The sequence below is a fragment of the Moschus berezovskii genome, chromosome 3 (assembly GCF_049115385.1).
Source record: "Moschus berezovskii isolate FMDL1 chromosome 3, NW_MosBer_1.0, whole genome shotgun sequence".
NCBI classification, from domain to species: Eukaryota; Metazoa; Chordata; class Mammalia; order Artiodactyla; family Moschidae; genus Moschus; species Moschus berezovskii.
This window is the reverse complement of record NC_142462.1, coordinates 121,550,894-121,574,529: the sequence shown is the minus strand read 5'-3', so window position 1 is coordinate 121,574,529 and position 23,636 is coordinate 121,550,894. Positions and strand designations below refer to the sequence as shown.

At 45.3% G+C, this 23,636-nt stretch overlaps 1 protein-coding gene across 3 annotated transcripts in view; it reads right to left on the bottom strand.

Moving 5' to 3' along the window:
• The window catches only part of CUL1 (cullin 1), an 86,249-nt gene that overhangs the window by 38,591 nt on the left and 24,022 nt on the right, over nt 1–23,636 (bottom strand). For 2 of the 3 annotated variants that reach the window (XM_055421440.2, XM_055421439.2), the window contains exon 2: nt 14,031–14,331. In XM_055421440.2, coding sequence (XP_055277415.1) covers nt 14,031–14,170 — 140 coding nt within the window. In that variant the 5' untranslated portion in view covers nt 14,171–14,331. Of the gene's footprint in view, nt 1–14,030; nt 14,332–22,071; nt 22,092–23,636 lie in introns of those variants that run through there. The other variant, XM_055421441.2, reaches the window with a different exon arrangement.

Below are 23,636 nucleotides of genomic sequence, written 5' to 3'. Positions count from 1 at the left end.
CGGCCCTGGAAGCAATGCACATGGCACATCCAGAGACCAAGACGGAAAGATGCTGAAAAGACAGTAAGTGGGAAGAGCAACTTACAACTTAGAAATGAGCGTTTCAGTGTATAGTTCCTTTGGACATATAGATAAAGTTTACGTATCTCTTCAGGCGTTAAGGAGCCATTCCTTTGGGAGAGCAGGGATAGGGTATTTAACAACTTCTAACCACAGAATTCTTTCTTCTTCACAATGTATTCCCTGTGAGAACATGCTGTCATCCCACCGTTATTTCCTTTTAGCCTCACCTCCTCAGAGGACCTTGAAACAAGGCAAGGAGCCCTGTGCCTCACAGAACAGACCAAAAGGAAAATTTTAACGGTGGGGAGGGGGAGGTGCGCTTAAACGCGCTTTTAAAATTTCTACCCTTTCATTCCCAAATTAGCATCACCCTCACCATTAACCAACAAGGCATGGAAAACATGAGGCAGCGCTAACTAGTACTCTTCAAAAAGGAGGCAAAATAAGGGTAATTTCAGATAAAATAAAATCAAGAGCGTTCATGTAGTATAGACTTAAATTCTAGGTACAGAGGAATTCATATTAGGTTGAATCCTGGATCTTTAGAAAAGAATGAAGAGCATCAGAAATAATAAATAGCTGTGCAAATATAAAAGACTATTTTTCTTAATTCTTTAAAATATGAAGAATGATTTAAAACAAACATTTATTATATTGTCTTGGGGGTCTTTAAGACTTAAGGACACCAACCCTACAGATCAGGGCCCTACCTTATGACCTCATTTAATCTTAATTATTTCCCTAAAGGTCCCATCTAAATACTGCAAAACTGGGCTTCAACATGTGAATTTTGGGGCATAAGCTTCAGTCCACGTATCATACATGATTACATTACACAAAATGTTCAGAACTGACAAATCCATAGACAGAAAGTAGATCAGCAGGGAGGTAGGGGACTAAGGAAGTAACAGCTCAAAGGTACAGGTTTTCTTTCTGAGATGAGAATGCTCTAAAATGTGATGATTGAGTATACCTGTGACTCTACTGAAAACAACTGAAATGAACATTTTAAATGGATGAATTGTATGGCATGTGAATTATATCTCAATAAGACTGGTATTAAAAAAATTCAACACAATACCAATTGTAATCCAGCAATTTTTAGGATAGAAACTGACAAACTGACAACAAAACTTATTATAGGGAAATGCAAAGGAATTAGAATAGTAAAAAAATCCTGGGGTAGGAGAACAAAGTTGGAAGACTTATACTATCTGACTTCAAGAATTTTCATAATGCTACAGTAAGAAATTATAAAAAATGAAAACAGCAACCAATAATCCCACATGAATATAGACGCAACCATACTTCACAAAATATAAACAAATCAAAGTAGTAATACATTCTCCCTTTACACTGGACACATTTCAATGAAACAATTTTAGTAATAAAACCACATTTACATTGTCAATTTTAACAAAGGCACCAAACTGCCCCTCTGGGGGAAACAAATGACGCTGGAATAACTGCAGAGCCACGTGGCAGAAAGAGAAACCTCCAGCCCCACCTCACACCACACACAAAGACCTAAATGGAAAAGCCCAGACCACAAAGCTTCAAGAGGAAAACACAATATCTTTGTGATCCAGACAAAGGTTTCTCATAGGTCACAGAAGATAACTGTAAAGGAAAATAAACAAATTAGGTTTCCTCAAAATAAAATACCTGCTCACTCAAAAACACCATTAAGAAAAGGAATAGCAAGCCTCAGAGACAGGGAGGAAATATCAGCAAGACATGCCTGAGAAAACACTGGCACATCCTAAACAGAAAACTCCTACAACTCAATAATAAAAAGCATATTAACCCCCCCAAAAAAACCCCAAGACTCAGATCCTTTACAGAAGACATACAAATGGTAAACTAGCATATGAAAATGACTCAACTTCATTAATCATTGGGGAAATGAAAATAAAAACCATGAGATACCATGACACACACTTCCAGAATGGTTAAAATGAAACAGAATGATGTTCCAAGCAGGCGTCGGCAATACTGTGGGGCAACTAGAACTCACAAACATTGCTCACATGAATTCAAAATAATACAGCCACTTTGGGAAAACAGTTGGTCAGTTTCTTACACTGTCAAACACACCATTAACACACAATGCAGCAATTCCACTGCTCTGTGTCAGCCCAAGAGATATATAAGCATTCTGCTCCCCAAAACATCTCCACTTAGATATAGTTTTCCCCCTGCTAGAGCCAAAACAAAGGGAAACAGCCCAGGTATCTATCATTACAAAAATGAATCAAGAAGCTGTGGCATTCATACAATGGAAATTACTCAGCATAAGTGAGAAAACTACTGCCACTCAGAAAACATGGGTAAATCTCAAAACACCCTGAATGAAAGCAGCCTTACATGAAGGGGAACACACTCTCTACTGCCCTGTGGATGAACTCCTGGGAACCGCCAAGCTAATCTATGGTGGTTGCCGTGGGAGAGGCCAGGGTGCCCCGGGAAGCACCACGGAACCTTCCAAGGGATGAAGACGCCCTCGATCTGGATAGGTTTTTGGGTTACTTAGGCAAACGTGCTAGTCAAAGCTTCTCTACTGGAAACTATAAACAAATGTCAAATTCTAATGATGTACATGCTCAAGCGTTCAGTGAGAAGTGTATTGATGTCTATAGCTTACTCTGAAACGTACAAAATAAAATGGATGGATGGACATATGGATGCAGGGTAGACAGATATGTGTTTGAGCAAGTCCAGTAAAATGGGTCTTCAACTGTAAAATTCTTTTGACTTCTTTGTTTGAAATTTTTTTATGATAAAAGGTTGAAAACTCCAAGACAGAAAATAACATGTAAAAACCTTCAAAGCAAAACATAAAAAACCTAAACTTCTGATGTCGGTTGTTGTTGTTGAGTTGCTAAGTCGTATTCAACCCTTTTGTGACCCTAAGGACTGTAGCCCACCAGGCTCCTCCGTCCATGGGATTTCTCAGGCAAGAATACTGGAATGGGTTGTCATTTCCTCCTCCAAGGGATCTTCCTGACACAGGGATCAAACCTACGTCTCCTGCATTGGCAGGCAGATTCTTTACCAGAGAGCAACCAGGAAAGCCCAATTAGCTAAAGACAATTAGAAATGCTTTACTACCTAAAACCAGAAGCAAAGCTACAAAGCCAGTCATTCATCTACTACTGAGCAAATGTGTATGTACCACTTTGGTCCTTTTATTATTTTTATTTATTAAGACTTATTGTAACGGTGCTCTTAACTATGTTATGATAGATTGATGGCCTAAGACAGGCTGCTAGGCTCCAACTATTTCAATATTTGAGCTGCTAAATTATGTTCATTTTCCCTAACCGTGCCTCTTCATATATGTGTGTGTGCTCAGTCATGTCCCACTCTTTGCAACCCCATGGACTGTAGCCCGCCAGGCTCCTCTGTCCATGGGGATTCTCCAGGCAAGAATACTGGAGTGGATTGCCATGCCCTCCTCCAGGGATCTTCCCAACCCAGGGATCAATCCAGGTCTCCAGCATTGCAGACAGATTCCTTACCAGCTGAGCCACCAGAGAATTTTGGCAATAACTGCAACAGCTACCCCATCTTCCAGCTCTAGTCTGAATTAACTGCTCTCTGCCCCTTCCGGGCAGCGCTAATCCAGGAACTCTGTCCTGCTCTCACATTCAACCCATAGGCTGCTGGGTCTCTGCTAATTCTATGTGCACAGAAACTTCATGGTTTTGTTTGTAGGATCCATCTTTTCTTCCTTTATTATCTTATCTTCAGCACTAGTGATTTAACATCTTCACTTCTGGGAAGTTACTTTATACTCTCTATTAGTACTATTTTAAATTCAAAAACTCTTCTCTCCCTGTTTTTCTTTAGAATTTCTAACAGTCAGATATTGGGCCTCCTGGCTTACTTCTGTTTGCAAAGCTACTTGCCCTCGTATCTTTCCTTTTTAATGTCCTTCAGGGTCTTCTACTACTATTCTTTTTAAAACCTGAGTTGCCGTTGCAAATGTGAGCTCTTTTCTCAAAGTGTCCTGTTCCTAACTTACTGCCATGAGGAGATTCTCATCTCAGACTTTGCTACTAACATTCAAAAATGTTACTTTTAAAAACATTTTCTTTGTTCCCCTGTATTGTCAGTTTCTTCCTGTTCTCTTTCATTCTATGTCTACTCTGTTCTTTCACACAACTATTAATCCTTAGGACTCATAATGATACGGCACTAAAACACCAACTGGGAACACCACTGGCTTAAGGGAGGCTGGTGGGCTACAGTTCTGCACAGCTCACCTTTTGTGTCGACAAATGCATTATTTTTCAGGCTGTTCAATTTTTCCAGAGAACTGTTCTGTCCCTAGCATCACCAGCAGTGTTCTGATACGGAATGATGGACCAGTCACTCTAAATGCTAACTTTCTATCACAGCCACGGTTGTTAGTTCCTATTATCCCAACTTCTGCTAGGACTCTTGTTTGCAAATTTCTGCGATGTTCCCATTCAGTGTGTCCTAAACAGAAGCAGCGAAGTCTTCTGCCTGGGATACAGGCTCTCAGCTGTCAGGGGTTCTACACTCGAGGAGAGGGACGTGACAGGCTCTTAGGTCTGCAGACTCTGAATCTATCCCTCACCTCCCAGCACTGCCCAGTCTCACCCCTCCACCTTCTGCCAAACCGGAGCCTTCACGTTCTGAGCTTCTCCAGTCCCACAGGGCCAGCGGTGCTGCCACCGGCACCCTCCTCGGGGCTCTCCCTCTAAAGTGAGGCTTCCCACATCCCGGTGATCAGTGTGGCGACTCAGTCTGCTTTGCATTAAAGAAAAAGAACAAACAAACCAACGGTTAAATTTCTCACCTAAGCTCTCTTCCATTCTTTGCCTTCACTGATTTAAAATGATTTTATGATGATCACTTTAGTGAGGCCACCATGGGAAAGTCAAAACAAATGTCGTCTTCAGCCAGAAGCCCAGAAATCTGCTCCTTTTGTTTCCTGTTTCCATCACCACTACCCTAGTTCAGAACTTACACAACATTGCGCTTGGATTGCCAAGACCAAGCTGGTCTTCCCGTGCCTTTGATCTCTTTCCGGTTTTAACTCCATTTGACTTCCAGATTCATCCTCTTCAAGTCACGGATTCTCAAGTCATATGTCCATCTCTGTGGACCTACAGCGCTTTCAAAAACTAACAGGAACAAACACATTTACCTGTCTGCACGGCTCACCATGATCTGGAGTCGTCCTGTGTCAACGCTGTCTGACAGTGGCCAGTCTGGCAGCCTCGTGTCCTCTCGGGGTGCCACTTCCCACTTTCACATCCATCTTTCTCCCTCAAGCAAAACTCTGCAAGGCTTTCTTCCTTTTCTCATTTTTTCCTCCTTATGTACACTCCTCTTTTGAGGTTCACTTAGCTTCCACTAGTTATTGAAGACTTCCAACTTCGGTAGTGTCAAAATCTTTCTCCCTCCTCTGAGCATCTCCTCTGCAATAATAGCTGTCTGTATTGCCCATCATCAAAGACTTCCAAATGAATGAAATGATACTATTAAATACTGCATCACATACACACACACCCTTCCACTGCTTTAAAGCATTTGAGATAGCTTGTAATAGCTGAAAGAAAGTGAAAGTCATGCAGTCGAATTCTCCAAACCAGAATGCAATGGGTAGACTTTCCCTTTTCGAAGGGATCTTCCCAAGCCAGGGATTGAACCCAGGTCTCCTGCATTGCAGGCAGATTCCCATCTGAGCCACCTGGGACGCCCTATAATACTTTAAACACCACAGAAAAATGAAAAATACAAGCCAGAAGAGTATCCACAGAACATAAAAATAAAATAGAACACAAAATTAACAATAACTAAGTCAGAATCCTAAAATTAAACAGATGACCTAACTATGAACAATCCGAAATAAACATATTTTGCATCCAGACTGCTATGTGCCAAGATGAATTTTGGTTTCAGAGTATTTATCTTCAGCATATCTAATAGCATTTATGTAACAAAACCAATGGTTAAGGCAACCCCACAGCTAACTACTGTGCAAATACTATCAAAGGAATCAAGGAGAATGCGTTTTTCTATGGTCTCCAACAAAGACGCTTGTTTCTAGAGCAGACAGGAACAATTCCAGGCGGTGAGACGCCAGCAGAGAACAGTATTGCATCAAGAGCGGTCCTCACACTCGGGAGGATTCAGAGCAAGTTCCCTGCAGGACTGATGACCAGGGAGTCATCCCAGGTACATGGTTACTAAAACCTGGGAAAGGGTGTTAAAGGACATTCCTAAGCTGCACACAAACTCTCGTTTTCTGTATATGTGTGTGCGGATAACGTGCAGACAGACATGACCGAGACAGCAGTGGACAGACTGATGGGGGGACGGGGGTGGGGGTGGGGGTATGTGGCTGAGAAGATGTGTGCCTTTCACTATGCGCCCTGTTAAATGTCTAGGTTAAATGTGTATCTAAAAATCAAAAATTACATAGCAGAAAGCCCCCACAGGGATCTACTCTCAAGCCCATACAGTTTTTCCTGTAAGATTTAGGCCAAAAAATGGGTAGTTGTGCCTGACTGTGGAAAGCTTCAGCCCAAAGCCCGGCTGGTCCTCATCTAAGAAACTGGCCTTGGGACCCATAAGGAGGAAACGGGGGCAATCAAACAGAAGCTTCGTTCAGGAGTCAGTGGGTTGGCTGTTTTACACTAGGGCAGCGACAGCCTGACAAGCCCATGCTGCTAATTTTTAAAACGTTGACTGTGTTCAAAAGGTTCCCTGGAAGGGTTCTTTGGCACTGCCATCAGACTGGGACAGTGAGTGGAACCCGAGGCAGACACCTGGGGTCTCTGGCCACACTTGGCCATCAAGAGCAGAGCCTGGGCCTGCCTCTGAAACAGGCCTACAACTCTTCTGCATCCCACAACTGCTCCATCATTCACCAAAACACACTCTTCACGTGACTGGTAGGGACAAGTCACCGTGAAAGGGGTCAGGTTCCAGGCAAAGCTTCCGGCAGACATTGCCTGGGTGCCTGCCCCACCTTGGGCATCCAGGCACTCTGTGTGACCAAATGCCGTCGCTGGCTGTGACACCCAGGGCACCTGTTAACACTTGATGATTAGGCAGCGCCCCCCACTGTCTGTTACCACAGAGCACCAGCCTTACAACATAAAGTCAGCACATCTGGGGAATCAATCTGTGACTTTCAGTTACTACCAAACTCAAGCCATTTTCCTTCTGAACAGAACCACTTTCTGCGACCCCTTCTTATCCAAGTGGACTTACAGTGGAAATTTGAGCAGCTGCCTGTATCAACATCATTTGGAAGGGCTCTGCACTACAAGTTGTGTCCACAAACGTTCCAGCTGCACACACTGGCAGGAGAGGCTGGGCCCGCCTCCCACCCTGCACTGTCGTCTGCAAAGTTATTAAAGAATCAAGTTCTCTCTGGGCTGTGGCAGGTACGGCTCTGAAAGGCAATATCCCAGATGAAGCAAATAAATTCACATTTATTTCAAAGGCAAAAACTGCACGCAACAGCCTGTGATTAACCACAAAATTTGTTTTAACAAAGCTCAAAGTGCTCTGTGTATACACACCATGAATCAAATTTAGAAGAAGAAAGCTCAACATACCATGTTTATACTAATAAAACCCCCAAAATTGCCTCCAGAGACAACTACGCGATATGATTACTGAGTTGGCCAAAAGGTTCACTCGGGTTTTTCTGTAACATCTTTACGGCCAACCCAATATAATTTCTATGGGTTTCCTCTGGAAGATAGATTCGGTTTCTCAATCCCCAAAACTATTTTAACAGTACCGTGTCAGTAACGAAAGACAGAAGGAATTTTGCAAGCCAGTGTAATAACTAGGACTTCTAAGTTGCACAAGGGAAACCAGCAAAAACTAATCAACTGTATTTTAAAATATATGTTCTATACTGAAAGTCTAGAAAGCACAGATGAGGTTTTAAAAAACCATCCATAAGCCCAATACCTATGGACAGACACTTTCTATGTAAAGCTTTTCAAAAGTACAGATGATGTCCTGGGGGTTCACATCACACAAATCACTTCATATCCTGCATTCCCTGTCATTAGGAGCATTGTTACATGTCAATGAATAATATTCTTTGGTGAATTTTTAATGGCTGTTTATGGCCATTTATATCAAATCCCTAATGTTGAAGAATGAGGCTGTTTCCATTGTTTCCAATTATAAAATTTTCTGAACCCCTGGCACATACAATTTGAACACAACTGGAGAAGGAAATGGCAACCCACTCCACTATTCTTGCCTGGGAAACGCCAGGGACAAAGGAGCCTGGTGTGCTCCAGTCCGTGGGGTCGCTAAGTTGGACAGGACTTTAGTGACTCAGCACATTTCCTTAGGACAGTTAAAAGTTATAAAACAAAAATCAGTGGGCCAAAGTACCTTTTTATGTCTTTATATTTCTAAACTTCCCCAGAAAGACCACAGCAAACTGACACCACCTGACTATGGCAACTCCAGCCTCCTTCACTTGGGCCAGCACTGGCTACGATCATTTCCCTAAAACGGCTATCAACCTGAGGTTTAAAATATCTCAAATTCTTCATTTCTTTAACAATTAAGAGGTTGAAAATTTTCCTACAGGCTTACTGACCTTTTGTATTTCTTCGGTCTGTGAACCAGTTATATCCTTCAGAGCCTTATTCTAAAAATATGGATAAATGTGTATATATGTGTATTTATGTGTGTGTGTGTATATATATATGAAGAGCTGCGTACATTTGGGAAAAAATACTTCTATACATTTAGGTTTATTTGATGAAAGCCATGCTTGTTAGGTGAGCAAAACTGGATTAGTGTCATGACTCCAGAATAAAAAGTACAAGATGAGAGATGTCCAAATACCTTCACTGGCTGCGTGGTTACCTCAAGATGGACCGGGACCATCAAAAGGCACTGTGAAAATAATTTGACATTCTTTCTGTCTGATCTGCTTTTCGACGAGCCTGAGTTTCTATACAGGACAGAGAATCCTGAGGCAGGCGGGCCCAGGAGGGTGGCTGCGGCCTGGAACACGGGCCCTGCGGCCACAGCCGCTGTGGAGGAGCCGGCAGCGGGGAAGCTGGCGACCTAGAAGAGTCATGGCAGCAGCGGGCGCTGAGCAGGGGCGGGACCGCATGCCCTGGGGGGCTCTCAGCCCTGCCAGGAGCCTGGGAGCCGCTCTAGGGGGGAGAGTGCCCCCACCCCAGTGATGCGAACTGAGTTGCAGACTGTGGCTGCTGCTGCTGCTATTAAGTCGCTTTAGTCGTATCCACCTCTGTCCGACCCCATAGATGGCAGCCTACCAGGCTCCTCTGTCCATGGGATTCTCCAGGCAAGAATACTGGAGTGGGTTGCCATTTCCTTCTCCACACAGACTGTGGGGACAGAGCTTAACTGCAAATTCTGAATATGCTTGCATTCCAACTTGTGGGCAAGTAAGCGGCCCAGGTTAGGAAATAGGAATGTCGTCCTTAATGTAACTGCCAGGGAAAAAAGGAACTTTGAAATCAGAATAAACTAACTCAGCTCACAGCACCACAGGGAGGAAAACAGACCCTATCAAGTGTCTGAGAACTTGTGCAGGCAGAGAGGAAAAAGAGAAAGACATCAACATAGAAGTTTAAACTGACTCCAAGGGAGGCTAAAATTATGATTTGAGGTGAATAACGACTTCAGAAAAAAAAAAGAATGACTTCAAAGTGAGAAGCAGGAAGACCGGGGGCCTAGCAAAAGCAACAAACTTAACCAGATGGCCTGCCGGCTAGCCCAGCCGTGACCGGCCGCTCTCAGGTACACCATGGGGGTCCCCTCATCACACAACAGCCCCTGCCCAAAATCAGGACCCGTGCCTGCTCTCTGAGCCGGGCAGGGAAGCACAGTGATGTCAAGAAGCTCAAATAGGAGACTTCCCTGGTGGCTTAGTGGTAAAGAATCCACCTGCCATAACAGGGGTCATGGGTTCGATCCCTGGTCCGGGAAGGTTCTGCAAGCTTCAGAGCAAGGACTACTGAAGCCCGAGCTCCCCAGCAACACTGCAACTAGAGAGCAGCCCCTGCTCGGCACAACCAGAGAAAAGGCCTGCGCAGCAATGAAGACCCAGCACAGCCATACATTAATAAATTATTTAAAAAAAAAAGAAAGAAACCGAATAGGAAACTTCACTATCCATTTCAAGTTCAAAAGAAAAAAGAAAATCTACTATTATTTACCCACCAGCATAGAATGTACTCTGACATTGTACTCCAAAAAGAAAAAACAAAAAAAAGTTGCTGTACATACCCAAGACAGAAAATCAGACCTGCTAACGGGCATCCAGTGGGGAGCCAGGGCTACAGGATGAACTTTAAGGAGAAAAGGAAAGCCTTTGTGAATGGCTGGGAACAAAGTTATTAATAACTGAACTAGATCTTTCTGACTCAGGTACTCTGGAACCTCTTTTTTTTTTCCTTTCCTCAAGTTGCCTTCTCTTTCTTCTGCTACTCTGAGTTGAGAAATCAAGAAAAACATTTATGCTGTAAAATAACCCACCTTCTTGTTATAGCACCAGGAAATGCCAGTGGTTGCTAAACGCTCTAGGAACACTAGCTGCACTTCCAGAAGTTGGTTACTTTTCTCTAGAAAATGTGTCATGTGTTTCTCGAAGATGAACAAAGGGTAAAGATCTTGCTGTGAGCTGCTATCTGCAGTGATGACGGGAAAGGACCCCTCCTCCTCCTCCTCCTCCTGGCCAGCCCTCCTCCACCGGGCCCCAGTCTGACTGCAGAAGGGAGGCGCAGTCTGCTCCTTCTCCCCAGGAACCGAAGTACCTCCCAGCCTGAAACACAACCACACAAGCCAGGGTTAGAACATCCGTCACTGGAAACCAGCCTGGGAGATTATTTTAAAGGGCGATGCAGCTGAGTGTTTACATGGAGACTGAATGTACACCCGAAAGAGAAAGCTTTTACAAACACTGCTCCGTAAAGTGAGGCTGCGAGAGAACCGTGGTACGGAGACACACAGTTTCCAAAAGCCGTGTGTAAGTGACTGGAATGCAAGTGAAGATGCGTTCTGGAAAAATGTGCCAGATGACTTGAGCTCCTCTATACTGGAAAATAACACTGATGTTAAAAAATGTGGGTGAAGGAGGGAGGAGAATTTTATGATTTTCAGTAATTCAATTAGTAAACACAAGTAGGCATTCTGTTTCATCTGTATCCTAAAAGCTAATCTTTAAGGGTTGATCAGACTCTTTTGGAACTTCCTAAGGAAAATAGAGAAAATATTTTGAGAACTATGGCTCATTCACATAACAGAATCTGAAGGCCACAGAATAGATGAAGGCAGTTTCCAGCGTCAGGCTACTAAGAGTTTCAGATGAGCGTCATCACTGCTCAGTGGTTGCTGTAACAACTAGGCAAGTTACCCAAGCTTTGGGAGACCGGCTTTCCGACAGCACCACAGAAGGGTCACTGATGTAAGCCTCCAACCAGATGTAGATGGTTCCCAGCACATCTACCATTTGACTCATCTGCCATTTGAGTCTGATACCCAGGACTCAAATGGCAGCTCTGATTTCACAAATAATACCTAAGGAACTAATGTCAAGTTCAGAATCTCCAATCTCTTTTTTGCAGGGGGAGGGGAAAAGGAGAAAAGAACTGTTTTACTGCTTTGCCAGTAAAGGGGGGCACAGTGGGCTCACGCCCTGAAAAACTTCATGTCCCAACCCAGGAGGGTTTGGTGAGGAGTTTTACAGCAACAGTTCAAGGGTGGCAGATTCTCCACTCTTAATAAATGTACTAAATAAATGAAACTGTTACCTTCTCAGACAAAACTAGAAGAATCTTACTCCTCCTGAGGAGAAAAAAAATTAAAATGGAAAGTATCAAAATGACAAACTATATTCATATAATAAAAGAATTTAGTAATTGCAGCAAGCAGAGAAAGAGTTCTAAGACCAAAACATTATTCTGAACAAGGACCAATCTGGGTTGGTCAAAAATGAAAACTACTAAGTCCCTGGAGACAAACTAGCAACTAAATTTCCATCGTTTCTCCTCTGGTGCTCCCCTGTTGTTCGCACGCAGAAATCCAGCCAAGGGCCTTGCTTCATCACTGGAATCACCGTTCTGAGCTCTAGGACTTAAACAAAAGAACCAACCAAAAAAAACACCCCACCTCAAAAACCTCCACCACAAAACCTGTCACACCTAGCAAGACACAACCTTCTTGAGGGGATCAACATCCTCTTCATTTGTAAAGATTACAACCTCCTTAAAAGTATTCGACACGTCACATGACCCAATGATTCCACTCCTACATATACATACGTGCTTTTTGACACGTCTTCACAAAACACAAAAGCTCACACACAACATTTATAACAATATGGTTCATAATAGCCAGATATCCATCACTGACGGATGAATGAGCAAAATATGGAATATGCATCAAATTCAGCTGTAAAAAGGAATGATGTGCTGACATGTGCTGCAACAAGAATGAGGCCTGGAAACATTATGCTAAGTCAAAGGAGCCAGCCACAAAAGGCCACACACTGTGTGATTCCATTTATGTGAAATGTCCAGAATAGGCAAATTCATAGAAACAGAAAGTAGGTTAGCAGCTGCCAGGAACTGGGGGGAGGGCAGAATGGGAAGTGACTAGCAAGGGTGCAGAGTTGGTTGCTCTGGGGGGCGATGAAAAGCCTCTGAATTTAGACGGTGGTTGCGGCTGCTCAATGTGCGAGCACACCTGAAAGTGCCGCACTGTACACTTAAAAAGGGTGAATTTTACGGGTGTGTGAATTATAACTCAATAAAGTGGCTGTGTTTTTGAAGTATTCTATAGTGTGAGTATATATGCATTTATGAACATTGGTCTATACCCACAATCAGTTTCCATTTTAGAGATAGACATATAGTTTCATACCTATTCAAATTAATGTTGAACTTTAAGACTGTAAAATATTAGCATAGTTGAGGGCCTCCTGGACTATCACATAACCAAGTCTGACAATCACTGATACACATTAAAGCTTTAAACTTAAATCTGCACTGAACTAACAACTTTAAACTCCTAAAATGAGCAAATCAGTAGCAATCCGCCCTTTGGTAAGCTAGCTTCAACTGCTATTTCTGATATTTGAATGGACTCATGAAATTCTACAAGTTAAGTAGTACGCCTTGCTATACACACACACAGCCATCTCTTGGCACCTGTGAGGGTCAGGTTCCAGACCACCCCATGTTCCCATGCCAGAAGCTGTGGGCGCTCAAGTCCCTCATATAAAATGACCAGTCCAGTTGGAGTTCCGCATCCGTGAATCAGGAGGGCCAACTGCATAGAGCAGACAACACAACCTTCCAAGCACACGCCAGTCCCTTGCACTGACCAGGGACCATTACAGAGTGAAATACCTGAACACCGTATTTGTAAAACAAGACCACAACAATGTAACTTTTGCTCCACATGGTGACCCTTCCGTGGAAGTCGCAAGCCTGTCCCACGAAGGACCAGACTGTAAACATTTTTGGCTTTGTGGACCAGGCCACTTCTGATGCGAGCTCTTCCACCCGGCCCCACCGCATGAGGGCAGTGCTGGACAATGCAGAAACCAAAGTCCCCAGGGGTAAGCAGTGCCCCGCCACAGAGCTTCCTGCCCTGGTTGAAGTGATTACCTACTGTGCGCAATTAGAACACGGGTACCACGACTCATGATTTCAAATGGAAACAGCCACGAGCGGCTCCTGGGCTGAACAGCACTGCTTTAGACCACCATGTAGTCACTTTTACCTCTGCTCATAAACGCAGAAAGAGTAAATGAGTTAACTTTGAAGGCTAAAAACGAACCTTACTGATTCTATCATAGGATGAACTGCAGAGAGAACACGTGATGTAAAATTTCTAACGAGTCACGGGTAGGACCAGTAAAGGATCCAAATCCCAAGCAAACGACCGCGGCTCACACTGGAGGATACGTGTAGAGTTCCATGTATCTGGACTTGGCCATGCTCTGTCGGGTGTACACTTGCTGGATGCCAGCTCTGAGGTCGTCCCAGATCTGGTCGAGGCCAATCTGCTTCAGTCCGTGGGGGTTCTGACTCCGGTTGGATGACATGGTGAGTAATATTCTGAAGTCGTCCAGTGCAGCAATCCTTAGTCAAGGTTCAGCTAATTCTCCATCAGATGAAAATATACAGTTATCATTCCAAATTTATTCCAGCGGCTCAGAAAGGATGTCCTTTGAATGGAGAGAATGAAATCTCATCGCAGGCAAACCTGAAGAAGAAATAAAGGGAACTGATTAGTCCTCTCCCAACATTCTGCCTCCCGGGGCTGGGGTAGTGTGAGAGGCCACTGGCCACATGCTGAGAGCAACACGGGGTCTGCAGGCCCCGGCAGACACCTCTACGTGCCGATTAGGAGATTATTCTCTTTCTGTGTGACAACATACTCATAGTGCGTGGCCTGTGTAATATGCGTACGTGGATGCTTAGTTCAAAATCATTATGTTGATTAGAGTGCGCCGAGAAGAGCTGGTAAAACTTATACACAAGCACAACTGACATGCCGTTTTGCAGGTCTGCAAAAGGCATCAAAACTTAAACTACATTACGTGACCTACATGACAGTTAGACAAACTCAAAGGAAAACAGGCAAAGGTGGCAAGAATACACAGAAGAATAGACTCCTCTGGTGGTCCAGCAGCTAAGGCTCTGGGCTCTGAACACAGGGCCTGGGCTCAATCCCTGGCCAGGGAACTGGATCCCAGAACCCAGAACAGTCAAACAACAACAAAAAAATACACAGAAGAACTGCACAAAAAGAGGTCTTAATGACCCAGATAGCCATGATGGTGTGATCACTCACCTAGAGCCAGACATCTGGGAGTGGGAAGTCAAGTGGGCCTTAGGAAGTATTACTACAAATAAAGCTAGTGGAGGTGATGGAATTTCAACTGAGCTATTTCAAATCCTAAAGATGATGCTGTTAAAAGTGCTGCAGTCAATATGCCAGCAAATTTGGAAAACTCAGCAGTGGTCACAGGACTGGAAAAGGTCAGTTTTCACTCCAATCCCAAAGAAGGGCAATGCCAAAGATTTGCACTCATTTCACATGCTAGCAAGGTAATACATAAAATCCTTCAAAGTTAGGCTTCAACAGTATGTGAACCAAGAACTTCCAGATGTACAAGTTGGATTTCAAAAAGGCAGAGGAATCAGAGATCAATTTGCCAACATTCACTGGACCATAGAAAAAGCAAGGGAATTCCAGAAAAACATCTACTTCTACTTCACTGACTATGCTAAAGCCTTAGACTGTGTGGATCACAACAAACTGTGGAAAATTCTTCAAGAGATGGGGATACCAGACCACCTTACCTACCTCCTGAGAAACCTGTATGCAGGTTAAGAAGCAACAGTTAGAACCGGACACGGAACAACAAACTGGTTCAAAATTGGGAAGGAAAGGAGCACATCAAGGCTGTCTACTGTCACCCTGCTTATTTAACTTATATTCAAAGTACATAATGTGAAATGCTGGACTGGATGAAGCTCAAGCTGGAATCAAGATTGCTGGGAAAAATATCAATAACCTCAAGATATGCAGAGGATACCACCCTAATGGCAGAAAGCAAAGAGGAACTAAAGAGCTTCTTGATGAAGGTGAAAAAGCTGGCTTAAAATTCAACTTTCAGAAAACTAAGATCATGGCATCTGGTCCCAACACTTCATGGCAAATAGATGGGGAAACAATGGAAACAGTGACACACTTTACTTTCTTGGGCTCCAAAATCACTGCGGACGGTGACTGCAGCCATTAAATTAAAAGACACTTCTTGGAAGGAAAGCTATGACCAACCTAGACAGTATATTAAAATGCAGAGACGTTACTTTGCCAACAAAGGTCCCTGTAGTCAAAGCTGTGTTTTTTCCAGTAGTCATGTATGGATGTGAGAGTTGAACCATAAAGAAAGTTGAATGCCAAAGAATTGATGCTTTTGAACTGTGGTGCTGGAGAAGACTCTTGAGAGTCCCCTAGACTGCAAGGAGATCCAACCAGTCCATCCTAAAGAAAATCAACCCTGAATGATCATTGGAAGGACTGATGCTAAAGCTCCAATACTTTGGCTACCTGATAGGAAGAGCTGACTTGTTGGAAAAAGATCCAGATACTGGGAAAGATTTCAGGGTAGAGGAGAAAGGGGTGACAGAGCATGAGATGGTTGCATGGCATCACCGACTTAACGGACGTGAGTTTGAGCAAACTTGGAGGTAGTGAAGGACAGGGAAGCCTGGTGTGCTGCAGTCCATGGGGTTGCAAAGAGTTGGACAGGACTCAACAGAAGTAACACGGCACTTATCATCCCGCCTCAGTTCCAGCCCAGGGGCAAGGTTGAGGCACACCGAATAAAATGGTCAGTGGTTCTATTTCTCCCCACTCGACCTCACGGTGCCCACTGAACATCAGCACCCAGATGTGCTCTTTCTTGCTCCTAGTGTACATCTGATTCTGGTTACGCGCCTCACTGTCAGAGTCACTGGTATTTCAAGATCAAACACAATGTCTCACGTTAAAATATCAAGTCTACTTTATTACACATAGTTTCTGTCTAGTTCTACGCTTGGGAATCTGGTGCCACAGCCAAATCTCAGCTCATGTGGTGAAAATTCAGCAAACTGTCTTATTTCTGCTTTAAGGTGCTTTACTGTTTTCCCTTTCAAATGAGTCATTCCCGTTTTCTAAATTTACACAGTTCACAAAAATTCACATGCCATTACCGACTTAATTGAGAAGTTGAAAGAGGCTAACCTCATCTTATATTTTTAATAACCCCTAGAGTCTCCCATTTATAATATTTAACATTTATCGCTTATCCTACAACAGCGATAGCTAAAACTACATCTAAAAGGAAACATTAAAAGTAAGAACATCAGAGAAACGTCTTAAAAATCAGGCCATGTGCTAACACAGCAGCTGACCTGCAGGTCTCAGGCTGGGCTCTCTGGAGCAAATGCCCGGAAAAAGTTTGGATGGTAAATGCTTCTCTGGGATGACATCTGTGAGGGGCAGGGGAGGACGCAGGCCTGGGCAGAGAGGGGGTGGACCGTGAGGTGGCCCCCACTTGGGAGGCGTCCAGCGCTGCCTGGACTGGCACACAGGGCAGCACAGTCTGTGCTTCTGCTCCTGGGGGTGCAGTCCCCACAAGTGCGCCGGGTGGGGAGGTAAGGGAGGACCTTACAGCTGGAGGCCCTCTGGGAGTCCAGCCCCTCCCTGAAGGGGCACGTGGGTGGAGCCCGAATGGATAGGAGATGCTCTGGTGATGGAGTTCCCACCTTGGGGTGAGAGTGGGGGCCTGTGTTTGGATTTCATCTGCTTATGTATCCCTCCTGAATATTCACTGGAAGGACTGATGCTGAGGCTGAAACTCCAATACTTTGGCCACCTGATTCAAAGAACTGATTCATTGGAAAAGACCCTGATGCTGGGAAAGATTGACGGCATGAGGAGAAGGGGACAACAGAAGATGAGATGGTTGGATGGCATCACCGACTCTATGGACATGAGTTTGAACAAGCTCCAGGAGTTGATGATGGACAGGGAAGCCTGGCGTGCTGCAGTCCATGGGGTCACAAAGAGTCGGACACGACTCAGCAATGGAGCTGAACTGACTGGATGCATCCCTCAATATCTGATAGTGAACTGTTTGGAATAATAAATACAATAACACAGGTGCCCATAAAACACTGGCTTATCTGTCAGTGTGGAATTTTCAGGAATAACACCACTTTACTAACCACCTGCCCTCCATCCCATAACCAGGCCATCAATAACCTCAGGTGGACCTCACAAAAAGTCAGAGGCTGAAGTGGTTTTGGGGTAAGGGATAAAAATACTTTCCTAATAACTCACGTCCCACGGCCATAAAACTTGGGATGTCCGAAAAGCCAGGGGGTACTGAACACAAAAGGAAACCAAATATAGACGGAAAGTCGGGCAACAGCACTGTGTGACAGTGACCCCTCGGCGTCACAGGGCTTCCAGTTGCGCTCACGAATCTCCAGGAGGAACACTCCGGTTTTCAGCAGAGAAGCTGCAGACTGCCTGCTTTCACTGGATGCGCAGGAAACCAAGGCACAAAATGCAACCAACCCAGGGCGGGAACCTGTGGGCAGAGCCTGCTGTCCTGTCCCACCCCAGCCCCGGGCTCAGAAGCCTGGACCAGGCACAGCACTGCTCACTTCACCCTCCTCTCCCCCAACTAAGTAAGATAAGGTAGCGGAACCCAGGAGGTTGGATATTCAAGGACTTGCCCCATGAAAGAGACTTGTTCCAAAGGGATACGAAAGCCATCTGAATCAGTATTAAAACAAGTGTTCCAACACTTCAAACTGTGAACTAAATCAGTCTATTTCTCAAGATTACCGGTGTGTAAGATTCTTTTGTTGAGGACAAGCATGAACTAACCAAACGACCTCCAAGAATCCTAAAAACTATATTCTCTTTGGTATTAGTAACTCAGAGTTTCATTAGTAAGGAAAGGGCTTTCTTAAAAGAATACGTATGACAGATGTCTGTAGACATTAAAAGGAACACAACTAAACAGATCATCCAGCCAATCTGCGGAAATGCTAGCTTTACTGAAGCTAAATATTTTGCTTGCTTCAAGAGTTCAGAGGCCTTAATAAGTGAACGAATCTTATGAATTCCTGTCAGAAAAACAGTATAAAACATCTCCCACTCAAACTGACTTGGCTAGAGCATATTTTTCCCTGAACACATCTCAGGGTTGGATTTTCAAGAAAACACTAATGTTTCAAGAAACAACACAACATTAAAAAAAAAGGTAAATCTGTGCTGATCCCTACAGAGACCAAGCTTTCTTGGGATCAACCACACATCATTCTACAACTTTTCTCATTTAATAATGAGATAAACCTCACGTAATAAAATATGCCTCACTGGTTTGGAAGCATAAAATATTCCACTGTTCATCACACTAGCGTCCAACTCAAGAGCTTCCAGCTGTACTGCTGTTAACAGGCAGAACAGAATCCTATGGATTCTTCTCTGGTGATGTGAGTGCGCATGATTAAAATATCACGTGTACCTACATGATAAAGGGACCATGGAACCGTCTATGAGCACAGAACACAACAGAGTGGAAAGATTGGCTTTTGGACCTGAGGAGGTTGAGGTGCTTGTGACCTGTCCTTGGAGGCTGGACTGTGGAGGCTCATTTCTGACCGGCACTAGAGAGTGGGAACCACCATCAATCATAGAGACAGGCCCAACCTGAAGCCTGAGGAACATTTAGAGACAGATTAGATGGTGGGGAACCCACAGAGTTTGTACCCGCCAAGTTACAACCAAAAACAAGACCTATGCTGGAGGCCAGAAAAGGCCACGGTTGTCTGGGCCTCACGCAGTTGCTGCTATTTACTTCTTGTATGATCTTGGGTAAATCACTTAACATCTATGAGGGTCCTGGTTCAAAGTGGCAACACTGCTACTGCTGCTGCTAAGTCGCTTCAGTCGTGTCCGACTCTGTGCGACCCCATAGACGTTAGCCCACCAGGCTCCCCTATCCCTGGGATTTTCCAGGCAAGAACACAGGAGTGGGTTGCCATTTCCTTCTCCAAGTGGCAACACAGTGGGTGATAAATGTGAGCTATTATTTTCATCAAAATGACAGTATCTGAAATGTAGCTTCTGACCTTAGTTCTATGTAAGACACTGGGGACCTGAGCAAGGCAGGTGTTACCATGGTTTTAAGAGGAGGAATCAAACTGGAGTGGGTTAAAAGGGACAGCAACAGATGTGAGATTAATCTTCAAAATACACAAACAGCTCATGCAGCTCAATATGAAAAAAACAACCCAATGAAAAAATGAGTAGAAGACCTAAATAGACATTAGATCTTTCTCTAAAGAATACACACAGATGGTCAACAAACGTATGAAAAGATGCTCAATATATCACTAATTACTAATTACTAGGGAAATGCAAAACAAAACTACACACCTGACACCGGTTAGAACGGCCATCATCAAAAAATCTACCAACAGTAAGTGCTGAAGCAAACGTGGAGAGAAGGGAACCCTGTTACACTGCTGGTGGGAATGCAAACTGGTGCAGCCACTATGGAAAACAGTACCAAAGGTTCCTTCAAAAACTAAAAACAGAACTACCATATGACCCAGCAATCCCATTCCTGGGGGCATACCTGGAGACAACCAACATTCAAAAATATATGTGAACCCCAACGTCCACTGAAGAACTATTTACAATATCCATGGAAGCAACCTAAATGTCCGTCAACAGAGGAGTGGATAAAGATGTGGTACATATACACAATGGAATATTCAGTTCAGTCGCTCAGTCGTGTCCGACTCTGTGTGACCCCATGAATCACAGCACGCCAGGCCTCCCTGTCCATCACCAACTCCCGGAGTTCACTCAAACTCATGTCCATCCAGTCGGTGATGCCGTTCAGCCATCTCATTCTCTGTCGTCCCCATCTCCTCCTGCCCCCAATTCTTCCCAGCATCAGAGTCTTTTCCAGTGAGTACTCAGTCATAAAAAGGAGTGAAACAGTGCCATTTGCAGACAGATGGATAAAGCTAGAGACTGCCATACAGAGTGAAGTCAGAAAAACAAATATTATTTAATATTGCTTATATGTGGAATACAGGGGAAAATAGTACAGATAAACTTATTTGCAAAGCAGAGTCACAGATGTAGAGAATACTCAGAGTGACGAGATGGGACTGGGGCATGGGGACTGACAGACAGACACGACTATGCAGAAAACAGACGGCTAACGAGGGCCTGCTGAAAGGCACAGGGAGCGCTCAGCGCTCTGTGGTGACTGAGTGGGAAGGAAACCCCAGGAGAGGGGGTCTGTGTGTAAACGTGTAACTGTGGGCATTGTGCCACACAGCAGAGGCACAACGCTGCAGAGCAACCACCCTGCGATCAAGACTCAGAAAGAAACGCAGACTCTCTCTAGGCAGTCCAGCCCTGCAGGCGTCAAGAGGCTGCCGGGACGCAGGGCAGGGAAAGCCCGCGTGTCCTTGCTGGGAGGGCGGGGGTCCGGGACTGGCGGCACCGGAGGCCCGGCCTCGCAGAGGCTGCATCACCGGGAACCATCACTCGGCAGGGCGCTGGGCGCGGAGAGGGAGGCGCCGCCGGGGGGCAGCCGGGCGGGCAGCACCGGGGCCGGGGGAGCCCGGAGCCCGTCCGGGCGGGAGGCACCCGGAGCGGCGCGCCTTCCTGGGAGCCCGGGCGGGGACGTAGAGGCCCCGCAACGGCCACAGCGCGGCTTCCGGAGCCGCGGCCTCTGAGGAGGAGGAGGGGGCCCTAGAACAGGATTCCAGAAGGTTCCAGGAAGAACTGAGGCGGAGCGGGGAGGGCGCGCGGGGGCTGGGAGTGGGCACCGGGGACGGGGCGGGGCGCCAGCCACGGAGGGTTCGGGGTTCGGCCCTGCTTTTGGGGTGGAGGGGGCCGGGGTTCGCCCTGCTTTCGGGGTGGAGGGGACCGGGGTTCGCCCTGCTTTCAGGGTGGAGGGGACCGGGGTTCGGCCCTGCTTTCGGGGTGGAGGGGCCGGGGTTCGGCCCTGCTTTCGGGGTGGAGGGGACCGGGGTTCGGCCCTGCTTTCGGGGTGGAGGGGACCGGGGTTCGGCCCTGCTTTCGGGGTGGAGGGGGCCGGGGTTCGCCCTGCTTTCGGGGTGGAGGGGGCCGGGGTTCGGCCCTGCTTTTGGGGTGGAGGGGGCCGGGGTTCGGCCCTGCTTTTGGGGTGGAGGGGGCCGGGGTTCGGCCCTGCTTTTGGGGTGGAGGGGGCCGGGGTTCGCCCTGCTTTTGGGGTGGAGGGGGCCGGGGTTCGGCCCTGCTTTCGGGGTGGAGGGGACCGGGGTTCGGCCCTGCTTTCGGGGTGGAGGGGCCGGGGTTCGGCCCTGCTTTCAGGGTGGAGGGGACCGGGGTTCGGCCCTGCTTTCGGGGGTGTTTCCACTTTACCCGGCCGGGGCCCCTGAACTGGAGAGGGCCACGCGTCTCCTCACCACGTCTCACCAGCTGGGCTGCCTGACTTCTTCGAACACCTTACTCCCCCGCCCGACCAGCCCTAAGTAGGAAACAGACAAGAACATAAATTCAGACCTTAATGAACCTACATTTCTACTCCAGGGGAGGAGCCCACAGATTCTAAAGTAATAAAAGAATTGTGTCCCCTGCTCAGTTTCACCTCAAATATTAAAAAAAAAAAAAAAATCCAGATAGCACTTTTGTCCATTAAGGTGGTCCTATAGTTGCCTCTGTTCCTGTAAATTAAGACCAAACACATTTAGCAGATGCTTTTGCACAAGCCAATGTAGAACCGTGTTCAATAAACAAAGCAAAAATAATTCAGATCAGGGCTGTAACAGAAACACGGGACACAGGGTTTTTCAGAAGGACCACAACAACTGTGTGACGGCTGGGTGACTACTTTTGAAAAATGTAAGAAAAAAAAATCAAAACAAAAGCATGGATTTAAGTTGTTACAGTATCTCTTAAAAAGTCATTATTAGAGTTAATGAAAATACAGTTAAAATTCACTGTTAAAGAAAAAACAAGGCTAAATTTGGCTTTTCTAGTTTAAGAACATTTTAAATCTGATTAAAGTTTGAAATGATCCTGAGCATTACTCAGTAATGACTTATTTTCTAACCATTGGTTAAAAGTATGCAGAGTTCCTGGCTTCTACCTGCAGTATGGCATGTAAGAATCAAACAGATGGCAGAACAATGATTCACACCGAGAACGTTTGCCTGTGCACACCAGGAAATACGTGAAAGTTCACCAAAAAGAGAAGTCACAAATAAGCTGTCGGACAAGCACACAGCGCACCACACACAACCCTGTCAACTCTGGCCACTTCTTCCAACGTGATGAATTCCAGAAAGAGTCCAGAGGCGGGAAGTGACAGGGGAATACATACTAAATGATTTACCATTTTATATATGAGTAAAAACACACAGAACACAGGAGAGAAGGTCCAGGCTTCGCTGACAGCCTGGAACGTTGGCTCAGAGCTGTGTAAGGCACTGGCCTCAAGGTTTACTGGCTCCTGTTTAAAAACAAACAAAACCCCCCAAGCCTCACCAGATTAATACTCTTGTGGGTGAAATGACAGGATGGTTGGGATTTACCTTAAAAATACTGCAGAAAAAAACAACAACAAAACAACAACTAAGTCCTTCACATCAGGTGGTGAAAGTATTGGAGACTTCATCATCAGTCCTTTCAATGAACACCCAGGACTGATTTCCTTTAGGATAGACTGGTTGGATCTCCTTGCAGTCCAAGGGACTGTCAAGAGTCTTCTCCTACACCACAGTTCAAACGCATCAATTCTTTGGCGCTCAGCTTTCTTTATGGTCCAAATGTCACATCCATATATGACTACTGGAAAAAAGTTTTAACTATATAGACCTTTGTTTGAAAAGTAATATCTCTGCTTTTTAATACGCTGCCTAGGTTTGACCAACCTAGCTCTTCTTTGAAGGAGCAAGCGTCTTAATTCCATAGCTGCAGTCACCATC